Here is a 14199-nt window from a genome sequence, read left to right as displayed (position 1 = left end):
TGTTACAACCATCCCGGGTCTTCCCTTCTTCTGCCACCACTGATAAATAGTATACATACTGTATGTGTTATGGTGTTTTCTCAGATTAAATTTAGCAAAAGAAGTAATCTCTGACCCTTACTGAGGACTAACTGAGGTAGAATTTGAAGACGGCAGTCTGACGTACTGTGTGCAGTCTGTTCCAGCAGACTGTAGCTGACAAGCTGCATCACAGTGACAGCATCTCCTCCCTCTTGCTCTTCGCTTAAGTCTCCCTCTCCTTCTCCAGTCCTGCTGGTACATACATAGGAGGAGCACATGTCCCATCTACCATTTGCACTGACAAGGAGCAAAATCATTAGTTCCCTCTGTAGGACTACACTTAATGTGGAACCCAGGCCTGAGGTGGGGGCGGGAGTAGAATCTGTAGAATCTTCCTCATTAGGACACAGTGATTGTTCAAGTGATTGCCGTAGAAGCTCATCTTCAGCAGGGACTGACATATTTCCTCCTCCGCTGACAGGATAAGCAGTCCCATGCAGCCCCTGATTGAGAGTTGCGGTTGGCAAATGGCGGTGTGCACGTTTGTGTGTGAGTGAGAATGAGCGTGCAAGTGAATGAACAGTACTGCAGGGAACACTGCAAAGTACTGCCACAGGATCATTTCTTCAGTCAACTGCAGCTTCAAAATCTATGGATGTCTGTCTTTTCAACAGCCAGAGTGCAGCAGCTAAGGCAAGAGTGATAATAACTTTCCAAATCTATAGACATACGCTGCACTGACTGGTGGCATTATTTCCTCTTTATGATATGTTCTGTTTACATTCACACAAAAGTGCAGTCACAGTGTTTACTTGGAGCTGCACATGACGGCTTTAGTGCATTGAAGGAGTGGAAATCTTTTCTTAGACTTTATAGCCAGGGAAAATAGGCTAACAACTGTATCACCATTGTTATTTGTCAAATACAATAGAAACATAGGCAGGGCAATGATTTACAGTATGTGTGCAAACAACCTTCACCCTGTGCTCAGAATACTGCATCGGTGTTTTGTTCGGTCGGCATTGTAGCCCATCATCATGACTACAGTGTGTTTTTAGCCATTATCTGCTTATCTGAATGCCACAGTCAATGTCTCTGATTGTTGGTGCTGCTTTAGTTGCCCAGGTGACTCAGTTAATGACAGGGACCTGTGACAGCCCCCCCCCCCTCCCCATTCAGTAATTGTACTTGATCATTTGTGCACTCCACTGTGAAGGCTGTCTAAGAAGTGGGCGACCAGGGCATTTAGAGGAGACGTCAGTGCTGAGAACTGCAGCCGGTTTAAGCCAGCATGGCTACATTTTCAGGGAATGAAGAGTTAAAGTGACAGTTTGTGGCAAAGTGATGATTGCTTGCATTACGTTTTTCAACAGGAAGCACACTGTGTGCCATTAATGTGAAGTAGAGGATTTATTCATCCACCTGCAATTTTTGCTGTCAGCCAGAATACACCATGGCTTGTGTTACCTGGACAGCTATAAAGTGTGGCAACTTAATTAAAATGTTAAATGTTACAACTGTCCACAAGAAAAGAAAGCAAATCCCTTAAAGAAGCAGTAAGCCTGTTACGCAGTAGATGTGCGTTGTTTTGAATCATGTAGCCAATTGTTTGCTTTTTTGTCAATGCACAGTGCTTTAATTGTAAATGGCATTCTCACTTGGTTTCTTAGTTGTACAAGGCACTGCCTCTAAGTGACTCAAACCATGGCAAGTGGATATCACTAGTTTATAAAGAACTTCATGTCCTTCTGTCTGTCTGACAACTCTTTTACTGTAGTTATACCAAAATTAAGGACAAAAACGTTTGGTGAGCGCTGGAACACCCTCCCCAAGGATCTGAGAGCAGCTGAAATTGTTGGTATCTAACTATAAAGCTAAATTCTTTAGCCTGAATTTTGATTCTTTAATTTTAATCTTTATTGCCTGTTATCTATTTTATTTGATGTATTGCTTCACTTCATCATCATTTCTAGTTTTAAGTGTTCATTAGTCTTCAGTTAGAACTCAGAATGAGTTTGCACAGTTGCCAAGGAACTTTTCTAACTTTCCCTGACTGACTTATAAGCTGAGCTTAACAGTTCATGTCGACCTTTGACCATCTGGAATTTCTACATTATTGTTCATACATCTGTATGTGGGTGTCCTCACGTGACAGTATTAGTGCCAAGTGAAGAAGTGTCAGTGCCAAGCACACTAAGATGAAATTGTTGATACGTTGCTAAAAATATTTACGTTATATGGCACAACCTAAACCAATATGGAAGCTAAAATAGACTCCTTTGAGGGAAACATATGCAGTCAAACATGCCGAGCTGCAGGCATAACACTACACACAGGAAGTCACACATAGGGTAAAAAAATAATGACAGACCATCATTAATTTTAGCTCATTTAAAGAGTTTCTCAGTGTGCAGGATGTTGCGAGGCATTTGTGTTAATGAGCTACATCATTCATGTGAAATGATGGCACAATTAGGAAAACAAAAGTGCAAGGTGTGACAATTTAAGTGAATGTGCTTTGTCAGTGTCTGCAAACAACACCTCCGAGACAGTATATGCATAAAAGCCGGCTTATGAAAACATTGCGGGGGGTTTAGAGGTCGGAATTTTCACCGACAGATTTTTACCTTGCTATTCTGCACCCTAACCACGCTCCCACAGGGATCTCTGTTGAAGCACTGTGGCAGGAAATGGAATTAAAGCTGCTGAATACAGATGTTTTGATGCATGCCTGTGTGTTCTGTTGTGTGTGTGTGTGCATGTGTGTACAGCTGCGTGTTTTGGAGAGGCATGTATATTAACAAAAATACAAACCGAAAAGAAGAGGGCTGCCAGCCGTGTCACAGCAACACTGAGCATTGTTGGATTTGTAAATGTTCTACTCGGTGCCTCTCTCCAACCCTCTGAAAGTCACTCACCTTGAGGATCAAGAGGCTTATATGAAAGGTGACTTACAATAAAAGAAGTGTGCCTTCTGTTAGTGTGAATAAAAGCAAAGGTCTTTGCTTACCTCGTGTCAAAGTCTCTCTTTTTCTGACCTCTCTTCTTTCAGCACTGTTGTATCTCCTGCCCTTCCAAATTGCTTTTTTTTAACTTGAAACAGCAGGTTTCGCCTGTTCTTCTGTCCACAGATGTTTCAACGGACTTATGTAGCATTGTCAGACTCATTAGTTATACTCAGCCCGTGCGACGAGTGGGAGCCAGCCACTCAGCATAGCAAGTAATGCAGCTTTAGTGAACTAATGAAACTGTAATTGCCAAAATAATGAGGAACATGCCGTATCGTCCAGTAACTCTGGGGCTAGTTATTTGTGAGCATGAATCATCATGTGCAGAGTTTCCTCTTTAATTTTTTATGGATTCTGTTACTTTTCTGTTCTTGCCGTGTTATGGAATGCGTACTTAAAGCACTTCTTCGTTCTGTGAACTTCAGACTGGAGGGAGCAATATCCCCACAATGTGTGTTTGTATGATGTATTTGCGAGGTATAACAAGGAACTATGTAGGCTAAGTTCCATTTCCTGTGCTACTTATAAAGTTATTGTCCCCAGCGGGCCTCATTTAGCAAAGTGTAGGCTATGGTGTTACACTACTTGCTGTAAAGCAGAGCAGCAAAAACAACACATTACAGTTATACTGTACACTTATCTGCATTTACTTTACTTTACTACTCTAGAACTTCTAGAATCAGCTGAACATGTCAACTTGCATTCATTAAAACCGAGCCCATCTCTGTTTACACAGTGGGATAAAACTGAGGACTCTCCTGCCCCTTTTAACTTTATCTCTTATTTTTCTTCTCCTTCTGATTGCAGCTACACACAGACTTGGATGTTGGCAGCAAGAACATCAAGTACGTCCTAGCAGGTGAGGGGGCAGGCACCATCTTTGCCATCAACGAATTAACAGGCGACATCCACGCCATGAAGAGGCTGGACCGTGAGGAGAAAGCCGAGTACACACTAACAGCCCAGGTCATTAATGCCGACACAGACGAGCCCTTGGAGCCACCATCCGAGTTCATCATCAAAGTCCAGGACATTAATGACAATCCACCGCAGTTCATTGAAGGCCCGTACCGAGCCTCTGTTCCAGAAATGTCTGCTGTTGGTGAGTTACAATAGACAGACTTCTTCTCCGGTCGCTGCCGCACACAGCTGCCTAATCAGTGTGGGAGATATCTGAGACAGCTCATAATGGGCTATTGGATAAAAATAATGAGTGAATAAGAACAAGAGCAAATGAACATGCCTATTTACGTGCTCACTTCCAATGACTATGTTGGCTAATGAAAATACAAGAATGATAAATCAAATGAAATCACTACATCTTCACCCATAGGTCAGTGCTGCAACTGAACAAACAGATGTCGGTGTCAACATGCACACGCTTGCACGCCACTAAAACAGCCCACTCACAAATAAGTCCAACTAACAAAATGCAAAACCTGAGCTGTGAACGAGAAGCGTGAACAGTCTCATATTGTAATGTAGAACCCCTCACCACATCAGGAAAGCAGGAAATGCCGCACTCTTTCACACACAATTTGAATTCTACAGAAGCTGGAAAGGCACCATTTGCACATTCCACACATGCTACAGCAACATCAGCATATGTAGATATAACACTTGCCCTCCTGACAAACAGAGAGAAATATTATTCTCCACTTTGTATAGGTCAAGAAGCATGTTTTCTTATGATGCGGGGCATTTGGGAATATGTGGAATTATTATTGCATTATTTAACATTTTCATGTGTGCAGTTATGTGATACAAGCTAATGATCACTACAGTCAAATATTAATAGAGACACCAGAAATATTTTTGTTTTAATTTGAATCTTTTCTAGGAAACTATGCGAAAGAACTAAGAGCAATGTGGACTACTTTAAGTTTTACCAGAGACATTTAGAATTGGTTATTTGACACAGCAGTAAGGCTTAACAGACCTCACATTAGAAATGTCTGTTTGTGGATAGTTTTTAATTCAAGATTCAAGTGCTTTAGTATCATCACAGAGGAGGAAAAAGAAGCCACATAAAAACAGAAAGGGTTTGCATTTACACTCAGAAACTGTTAGTAGCAGACTGTCACGTAGCTTGACAACAGTGACTGATGCTAATTGCCAGAAGCTACCATTCTTCAATCCCCCACAAACCGGTGCACATACCACTGCAAACACTTTCCATTTCACTGTATGCTAATACATTCATATATTCACATTCATATTCCATCCATGCATTTAAATGACCACTGCATGATGATCATATATTTCAAATGTATTGCTCATCTAGTATTGGTAGAAGCCTGTGAGTGGATCAGTAAACTGTGTTTTTTTTTCTTCAGGGGAGCCTTACCACTGACCCCAGAGCGGTAGGAGTCTTGTAGAAAATGTTTCCATCAGTAGCGGAAAGGAGATCAGAGTGTGTCTTTATGCCGTTTTGACATTGGAGGAGTTCAGCGAGGGTGCTGAGGTCTGTTGTTGGGCGGTATGCGCTTGTTATTGTGTTTCCTCATTGAGCTTCCTCTTGTTACCTGTCACGAAGCTGACATAACATGCTAGGGCAGATGGCGTTAGGTATGTAATGGAATCTGTTTGGTAAATCCCATCTGCAGGTTGCAGCCTTTGCGTCAGTTCTTTGAGGAAACGGTGATTTAGCTTCAACTTCTTGATTCTTATTAGCTGCTTCTGCTACTGCGGTGGAAGCAAAAAGGAACAAAACAGAATGCAAAAGAATCCATGTAAACACAGAATAACAGTGAACTCTTGTTGTCTGAACTCTGTTACTTGATCCCTGCAGCTCATTGTTTTGGATCTCAATTGAAATGTACTGTAGCTCTCCAAGGGTTTTGTCAGTGCAGTGCAGGGACAGCCATAGTGATGGGGTAGAGAGCAAAGTGGTAGTTGACAGCACTCTGTGATTTGCCAGTGGGAATAATGCATAAGAAATGGAAATCGGCGTCTCTTTGTTGATTGTTGTTCCCTTTTGTCACTACTGATTAATTAAACATTCACGAATGCTCAGTTGTTTGCTTGAAAGGCTTTTCTTCCAGCGACTAGTTTTCCTCTTGTTAAGTTTTCATGTGCTGCGGCATTATGGGAAAAATCAGACGCTCCGGACAAACAAACAATAAGTTATTCATCTCACTCGCCTCAGATTCATAAATCACCTTTTTTTTTTTTTTTTTTACAGTTGCGTTTCATCTTTATCACGCTGAAATGAGAATTTGTGCAGGACTCAGTGGATTACTGGAAGTGTGCTGAGCACTGGATATCTAATAAAGTCCACAGGAAAGGGAGTAGAAAATAAACGGATAATGGTGAAGTCTGCTGCATATGAGCAAATCTTCGCTGCAACGTGAAACTGCGTAGCATTAAAATCTAATTATGGCACATGCTAAGAGATTCCGCATTATGCCTGGTATTGAGTTCAGAAAATGCTGAGTGTGCTGATGTATTCTGCTTAGCGAGGAGCCACCTGAGTCAAAAAATCAAAAATCTAATCCGGACCATAACGGGTTAGTTCTCCTGACGATGTTATCCACTTACAGAGCTTGTCAGATCCACTTCAGACTTCATCAATGTCTTACCGGTTCCTTGCTTATCAAGAGTGTATCCACGCCGTATCACTGAGTCCAGGGACAAATATCAACATCCACCTTTTATCTGTCAAGGACTACAGCTCGATAGAAAACCCCTTCATTGAATGTCACCATCCCCCATAGGAAGCGGTCCCCACAGTCGGATGAGATATGTGACATGGGCCGCTGAGGTCGTCATGTTTCCTGTGTGCGGAGGAGCATAGAGGTTAATGGGAAATGAAGGAGGAAGACCTTTTGTTCTTCCTTTAAAAGGGCCAGTCGGATAAGATGTGTGGCTTTCTGTGACTTTTCTGTGACTTTCATTTTCCTGAATGGCGACGAATGGAGGTGACTACCATTTTAATTGTTTAGCGGATCGTACAGTACAGTGCACAATGAGAGGAATTGGAGAGCGAAGGTGATGGCGGTGCTGGAGGAGAGACCGCCAGCCAGAAGAGACTTTGATCTCATTAGTGTAAAGAGCCAGGATTAGTCTATTGTCAAAAGAGATTTTGTGACCACTGTGCTTGAATTTGTATGGCCACTTTCATGGGGGCTCTGGAACAAACTAACAAAACATTACCTTATGAAGTTACTATGGTGAACATGTTTTTACAGTATATACTTAGCAGACACATAGCAACAATTCGCAGTCAATTTTCTGGCCAACAGACGGATAAAAGTCCAGTTTTCACTCTTCTTTTTTATCTCTGTTTTAGTCTCTATGCACCATCTCCTCTTCTGCTGCTAAATGCTCCACTATGCTGTGCTATGTCTTGGCTGGAACTGAGGTTAAGGGCCACCAAACCAAGATCAGTGGCTTGGTGAGCTCTACACACCACAACTTTAGAAAACACATGCATGGTATATTATGGAAGGGCTGCAAATACATAAACGCAAAACAATGGAAATAGATGGAGGGCACTAACAATTGATAAATATGACTACTATGTAAGTTTTTACACTAGCCCTAAGCAGCCATACATTCAAATTTCCCGTTATAACGGGTTAATTTTCTTGTGATCTCAAGATAACAAAACAGTAGTTTGACACAGGGGTCGGCAGAAACCTTTCTTAATGGTAATTTCAGTGTAGTTTGCAGTGTTGCTGGTTAGCTTGGTTGGTAGAGCACAAGAGTCATACTCTTGGAGTTGTGGGTTCTATCCTCATTGAAAACCAACTTTTTTTCTTTAATTGTTTTCATGATCCTCTTCAACAAAGTTCTTATGAAGAGACAGTTTCACATGCTCACACGTGCTGGACTGTGTGCATCTCAGCGATTGGTCCACATTCATCAACCTATGAACTTTTAATTTCCCCATCATTGTAGAGGAATGGGCAATGGGTAAGGCAGAGGAAATTCCTGCGCTTCTTATTCAGGGGAATCCATTTAACGTTACACATTTCCTGATGGCTATTTTGGAACCTTTGAAATAGCCGTCTGGAAATATGTGATTGGATTCCCCTGAATCTATTCCTAACAATTTTGTTGAAGAGGATAATAAAAAACACACAAAAGAAGAAAAAAAAATGGGGACTCAAATCCACAATCCTTAAATTACAAGTCCTTCACTCTACCAACTAAACTAACCAGTCACACTGAGATATAAATTATCCTAAAGAAATGCACTGGCTGACCCCTGTATTTAGCTATGGTTTGTTATTTTGAGATCACGAGAGAATTATCCTGTTATCATGGGAAAACAGAAAATTGAATGGATGATTGCTTTTGTAATTGCAATTATGTAATTTTGAGATATTAGCTATACACTAGCATTAGCCTTTACATCATGTATTTGCTCTGGTAAATGAAATGCGAGACAGGGTTGGGTGGTCTTGTGGGGAACAGCAGAGTTGGATTTCTGTTGGTTCAGGGGCCCTTTCCACATTACACATACTCATTTCATTCCTTGTTAACATAACCACATTTTTAACCACATACAGTATTTTTTTGGATGATCTGAGTGATTTAGTTTGATGTGTTTTGAGTAATTCCATCTGCTTCTGATCTTCAGGCAAGTAAAAGACTGTGTGATCTTTTCTTTTAATTGGAGGACAAAAATTTAAACCATTATCAATTCATTTAATCAGATTAATATTTGATATACTCTACCTATCCATATCTCTTTAATATTCTTCGAATAATTACGTTTCACTGTCATTTCAATTAAAAGTGGGTTTGTTGTTTATTTGTGCAAGCCTGGCCATGATTAGAATTCTAATTCATTTGCACGGATTTCACAGATCTCACAGGATTAGTAGATCCTGTTTTTCCTGTTAATGGGGTCTTCGACTTTAAGGCCAGTACAAGCTGACAAATTCCCCTGTATGTCTGTCGACCATATGCTGGAATTATGAGGCTCTGCTACCCTTCGGCAGCTAACAAGGGGGTTGTGATGTAGTTGGAAATTACAAAGTCTGCTTGAAGTGATGCTTCAGGTAATTAGGAGGAGGTCGCTAGACCATCCTCCCTGCACTAAGGGGGGTGCGAATGACAATAATTGCTACACTGAGAAACAAACTTGCTGAAAGTTGTTTTGCCGGATGGAACTTGTGCGAGAGATGCCCCAGGAGTGTCAGGCTGTGAGCGTGCTTCATTATCAGGACGATTAATAAACGGGCGTGTAGACAGATGGCCCGTCTCCTCCTCGCACGGGCCGTGCTCTTTGAAACCCCAGCAAAATGAGTACCTGTGCGGAAGCACATATCCTCGCCAAATGTGTCAAGATCTGCTAAATTGGAGTGCAGACATAAAATTGAAGTGACATTAATAGATTACCTGGAGTTGATTTGCATTTTCAGAGTTATTATGGGTATGGGTAACAGGACTATCAGGCACAGCCGTCTATGTAGAGCCTTAATGATGTTTCTGATTACGCTCTCATCACCACCGGCAGCTGGGAAAATAAGTAAAGGCTTGTCATCACAGATTTGTTCGATAAATGGGCAGACTTGATCAAGGGGAGACGTATGGAAATGAGTAAGATGCAGACCTTTATCAGAGCTCATCTTCTCATGCTTCCAACATACAGCAGAGCGCTCACTGTGATCCCAGATGATTTAATACCTACGGAGTTTTACAATGAGGCATAATCCTACATGAAGGATAACATTGTTAAACACAGCTGTATGTTTCATCAAAGCACGTGTCTCTGTCATCTATCTATCCATCTATCCATCTATCTATCCATCTAATATATCCCTCTATCTAAGTATCTAGCTGTCCACTGTTACTGATTCATATTGATCTTCACTTATTGTTTTACACATTGGCATCTTTCAGATCAATACAGGGGAAGCTGAGCTATTTTGAGAACATTTCATGCTCCACTTGGGCCAGATGTTCTATAAAAAACCCCTTCCTTGATATACCTAAAAATATTATTGTACTATGCTGATCATGTAAATATATAATATGCTTGCAGTAAATATTGAACATATATTGATCTTGAAAAGTGTAAGTCTAAATGCATTAAATGCAGTTTAACTTGAATAAACCCTAGCAGTATTTCAGGGTCACAGCAACCCACATATGTAAAAGAAGCACATTTATAGTGCATCTTTTATCTGGCATTTCTCTGAGCAGAGAGCTAAAAGCGAGGGTGTCTAGTGTTTGTGTCTCTCTCTTCTCTGATCCTAGACTCTGGTCTGCAGCTTGGCAGATGGACTGAGTGGCAGGGGGCCCCTGGCCCTTTAACATAGTGGGCAGCTGGGCCAGAGTTGGTCCAGAGCTGGGCCAGAGCTGGGCCAGTGCTGGGCTGGGGCACATCTGACGAGCAGGCTCCTGGGCTGGGCTGACGCGGCAGACCGGGGCTGTGGTGATTGTGGTGGGCGTCTCACAAGCTGAGCTGGGGTGAGAGGGGGTCAGAGCAGTGAACCTGGCCAAGGCTCTGACTCTCTTAGGCCTGTCTAACTGCCAGGCAACGTGCATGCCAGCCTGCCCTTTTCTGTGGCCGTGCTAAATGGGGATAGGACAGACCTCCGAGGCAGAAAGGATTTAACTGACAAGCTGGAGTTTCTCTGTAAATAACCTGCTACTCCTATCTATCTCACCTCATTTGGCAACAGCATCTGCACTTGTGCATCTGTGTGTATGTTCCTGTGTATGTGGGTTTATTCACGGTCTTGTTTTTATTCACGTCTGTGTCCGTGATACTTTTCCATTTCTCCATTCTTCTTCACTGCTCTTGCCTATAGCTACACCCAGCAGCTGATAGAGAGTCATTGTTAATTCAGCATTGCTTTGTTTCACACTTAGCCATTACACAGCCTCTATAAGAAAAAAAGGGCAAGTCAGATATTCCCTAGCTAGCACAGGAGAACAGCAAAACATACTCACGCACAGTCACAGCTGCTCAATATCACATACAAATGTGTATTACTAATTCATCAAATGTTATTTATTATCCAATGTACCTCTGAATTATGCATGTAACATCATCAGTCACTGGTCCAGATACAATAATATAAGTCCTTTAGAGCCTCCTGGGGCATTTGTTTTTTTCTAGAACATGCAGGCAGACATGCACAAACACACTCTGCATGTGCATATACAAGTCCACGTACACTAAAACACACATCTTATACGTGTTAGCATAAAGCCACCATGCAGTCATAAAGATGCTGTTGTTCAGGTGTAATTTGTCCCCGCTCCCCTCTGTAGCCCGCAGAGACGCACTCTCTTTGTAACTCACTCCCTCCCTTTCTCTCGCACTTTTTTTTTGCTTTCTCTGTACCTCTCCCTCCCTCACTCTCCTTCCCTTTTGCTCACCATAACTCTTTTTTGCTAAGCTAATGCTCTCTTTCTCTCTTCCCTTGAGGGAGAACAAAAAGTAGCTGGCTTCTAGGTAATGAAGCCCTTCAATGTGATCTGCATAAGATTGCCTCCCTTGCTGGCCTGGCTGCCTTGCCCCGATGAATAGCAAAAGACTCTCAATGAGACTAAGGACAAAAAGCAGCCTTCTCCTCATCCACAGTGCCATTTCTCAAACAAAGTCACCTCTTTTATTATTTATTTTTTTGCTGTGCCCATAAAGTAGAATGAGAAGAAACATGAAACGGAAAGAGATAAATTACATACAATGTTCAGGAAAGGGAAGGTAAATGAGAGTGTGTGTTTGTGTATTTGAGTGTCAGAGCATGTGTGCAAGCTGTTGTGTGCCTGTTTTTGTAATGATGAGGAGAAAGATGCTGCTAGCCAAGGCTGCCCTGTGAGTTGTTGCATTGTGTGGATGTGATTACAGTAAATGGATTTCATGCAACAGGGTCAACATTGGTACAATGGGACATGAGGGAAGCAAAGATTATTGATGGCATTTACTTGGCTAAATGTATTTTTTAAATATATTTGTAAGACAGCAGCGTAAAAATGAATACATGGAAAGACCATCCCAGGTGACTGTCCTGTCTAATTAAGTGTTTGTAATGGACGTTTTTGCAATCCTGAAATGCATGTAAGACTCATCTTTTGCTGTCATAGTGTTACACACTGCTGATCACTGTATCAAGGTCAGTTAATCAATCTGAGAGCGACAAGAAGCACACAGCATCCTCCCTACAGCAGTAGGCTACTGCGGGGGAGGAGAGGGACTGATCCTGGTTCAATGTGTCAGCTGAAGATGCTTCTAATGGCCACCAGTGGGCAGATAGGCTTAGTTTGTGAGCGAGTGAATGAATGAATATTTGCGGGAGTTACTTTTTGAAGTCCAAATGCAAAGCAGTCGGACTGTCTCACACTGTCTCTGGATGTAGGATGGACTTGTATAAGCTAATATCATTGTAACTAAAGCTGAAACAGATCAACTGACATATCCACTGACAGAAAATTAATCAGAAACTAACATAATATTATTTCTGTCATCTTTCAAGGAAAAATGCCATACATCTCCTAGTTCCAATTTCTCATCTATTAGGATTCTCTCATTCTGTTTGCTTGTTTTACTTGTTTTGTTCCCCAAACAGTCTTAAACACTATTTAAATATGTCACATTGTGCATTAGGAAATTTTAATGGTCATGTTTCACCAGTGTTTCACACTGCCCTTTTATTGGCCAAATTATTTAGTGATGAATGGGTTAATTCAGAGAATAAACACCATATTAAGGAATAATGAAAATGTTCGTTAGTTGCAATGTACTTAAAAGTAAAATTGGTGACTTGCAAGAGAAGATTTCAAAAGAATGATGCAATGCAGGGGAGACATTCAGTCCCTAATTTGGATCCAGCTCAAAAAACAGTGGCTCCTAATTCTTATAATACAACTCGATGGAGTCTTTTGTTACACCCACTTTCCTGGTAAATGCCCACATCTTTTGAACCTCACACTCCTCGTAATGAGGCCTTCTCTTAAAAAAATGTTTGTCTCCAAGTCTCCATAGGCAGATCATTTTCTTACGCTCGCCAAACTTGTCCAGAGCCACAGAAGACATTATACAACTATTTTCACAGGTTGTGTAGTTCTCACCATGAAGAGTGTACATGTAAATAGACACAGAGCAGAAACAATAAGAAGTTGTCGTGACCAAAACATGAACATTTTTTATCCATCTTTTCATTTTTTTCTTTCTGTTTGTGTAGTCTCAAGGCCTCTCAGCACAAATATCAGTAACACAGTTATTATGCTAGCACTGATCAAAAGCAGCTGGCCTTCGGCCTGTGACCCTATGACCCCCAGCACACCAGGACCACACAGTATAGCGTGGCCTTGAGTATGTTATCGCTTTATACAATATACAACAATTCATAGTCACAGATGAGGAACCTTTGTGTCACCATTTCGCTCTTTGTATGTCACTTCACATAATTCATTGCTCAATAATAACAGCTTACTAGTCAAAGTTGCACATATTTTTTGATTATCCCTGATATATATGACATATATATATCTAAAGACATATTGACAAACAGCTACAGGTGTGGTTGACATCAATAAAAACTAAAAGCCATGTGTCATTAGAGCACTCCACTGCAAACTCACCTCAGCTACACGTTAGATCAGTGAGGTTTGCTGCCACTGCCACCATCTGCATTCATTAGGCCGGGTACATATTAGATCTTACTGGAGAAAGATCTGCTGTAGCTCGGCTGAAACAGTCATTTTCTCGCTCACTCAGTCACACATTTACTCACTAATTGCCTATCGTCCCCCTTTTCTACAGATGACACACTGAGCTGGGATCATTCATGCACTTTCTCTCTGCTATACTGCTGAACTGAACAACGTGTTTGTGTTTACAATGTTTGACAGAGGACTTGAAAAATGTTGTTGTTGATGTTTTGTTATTTATTTATGCGCACACAACTCTAGCTCTGTAATTTTAAAGCTTTAGTTAATAACTTCTGGGGGAATTCATTTCTGCTGATTAAGACAGAACACATTTATGGACTTGCAATTCTGTTAGTGAATCCTTCAGTGTGACACAAGGAAAGTTCCATTTCAAAGGCTTGTGGAAGTAATCTAACTTTCCTGTGTGTGGGTCTCTGTGTGTGTGTGTGTTTATCAGCTCTGTCACATATCAACCAGAAGTGACAAGGAACTGTTTGAAGTCATGCTAGTGAGTGGGAGGTCCTCTCTGCATCATCGTTATAACAGGCAAAAC

General features: G+C 41.4%; 1 protein-coding gene across 2 annotated transcripts in view; it reads left to right on the top strand.

Moving 5' to 3' along the window:
- cdh8 (cadherin 8) overlaps positions 1-14199 on the top strand; it is an 85145-nt gene that overhangs the window by 28547 nt on the left and 42399 nt on the right. For both annotated transcript variants that reach the window (XM_038700482.1, XM_038700481.1), the window contains exon 3: positions 3837-4131. In XM_038700482.1, coding sequence (XP_038556410.1) covers positions 3837-4131 — 295 coding nt within the window. The remainder of the gene's footprint in view (positions 1-3836; positions 4132-14199) is intronic.

Source organism: Micropterus salmoides, unplaced genomic scaffold, assembly GCF_014851395.1.
Source record: "Micropterus salmoides isolate LMB-PRFRI ecotype aquatic unplaced genomic scaffold, ASM1485139v1 Ms_hic_scaffold_6, whole genome shotgun sequence".
NCBI classification, from domain to species: domain Eukaryota; kingdom Metazoa; phylum Chordata; class Actinopteri; order Centrarchiformes; family Centrarchidae; genus Micropterus; species Micropterus salmoides.
Note: the sequence above shows the minus strand (reverse complement) of the source record. Positions and strands in the feature narration are given on the sequence as shown.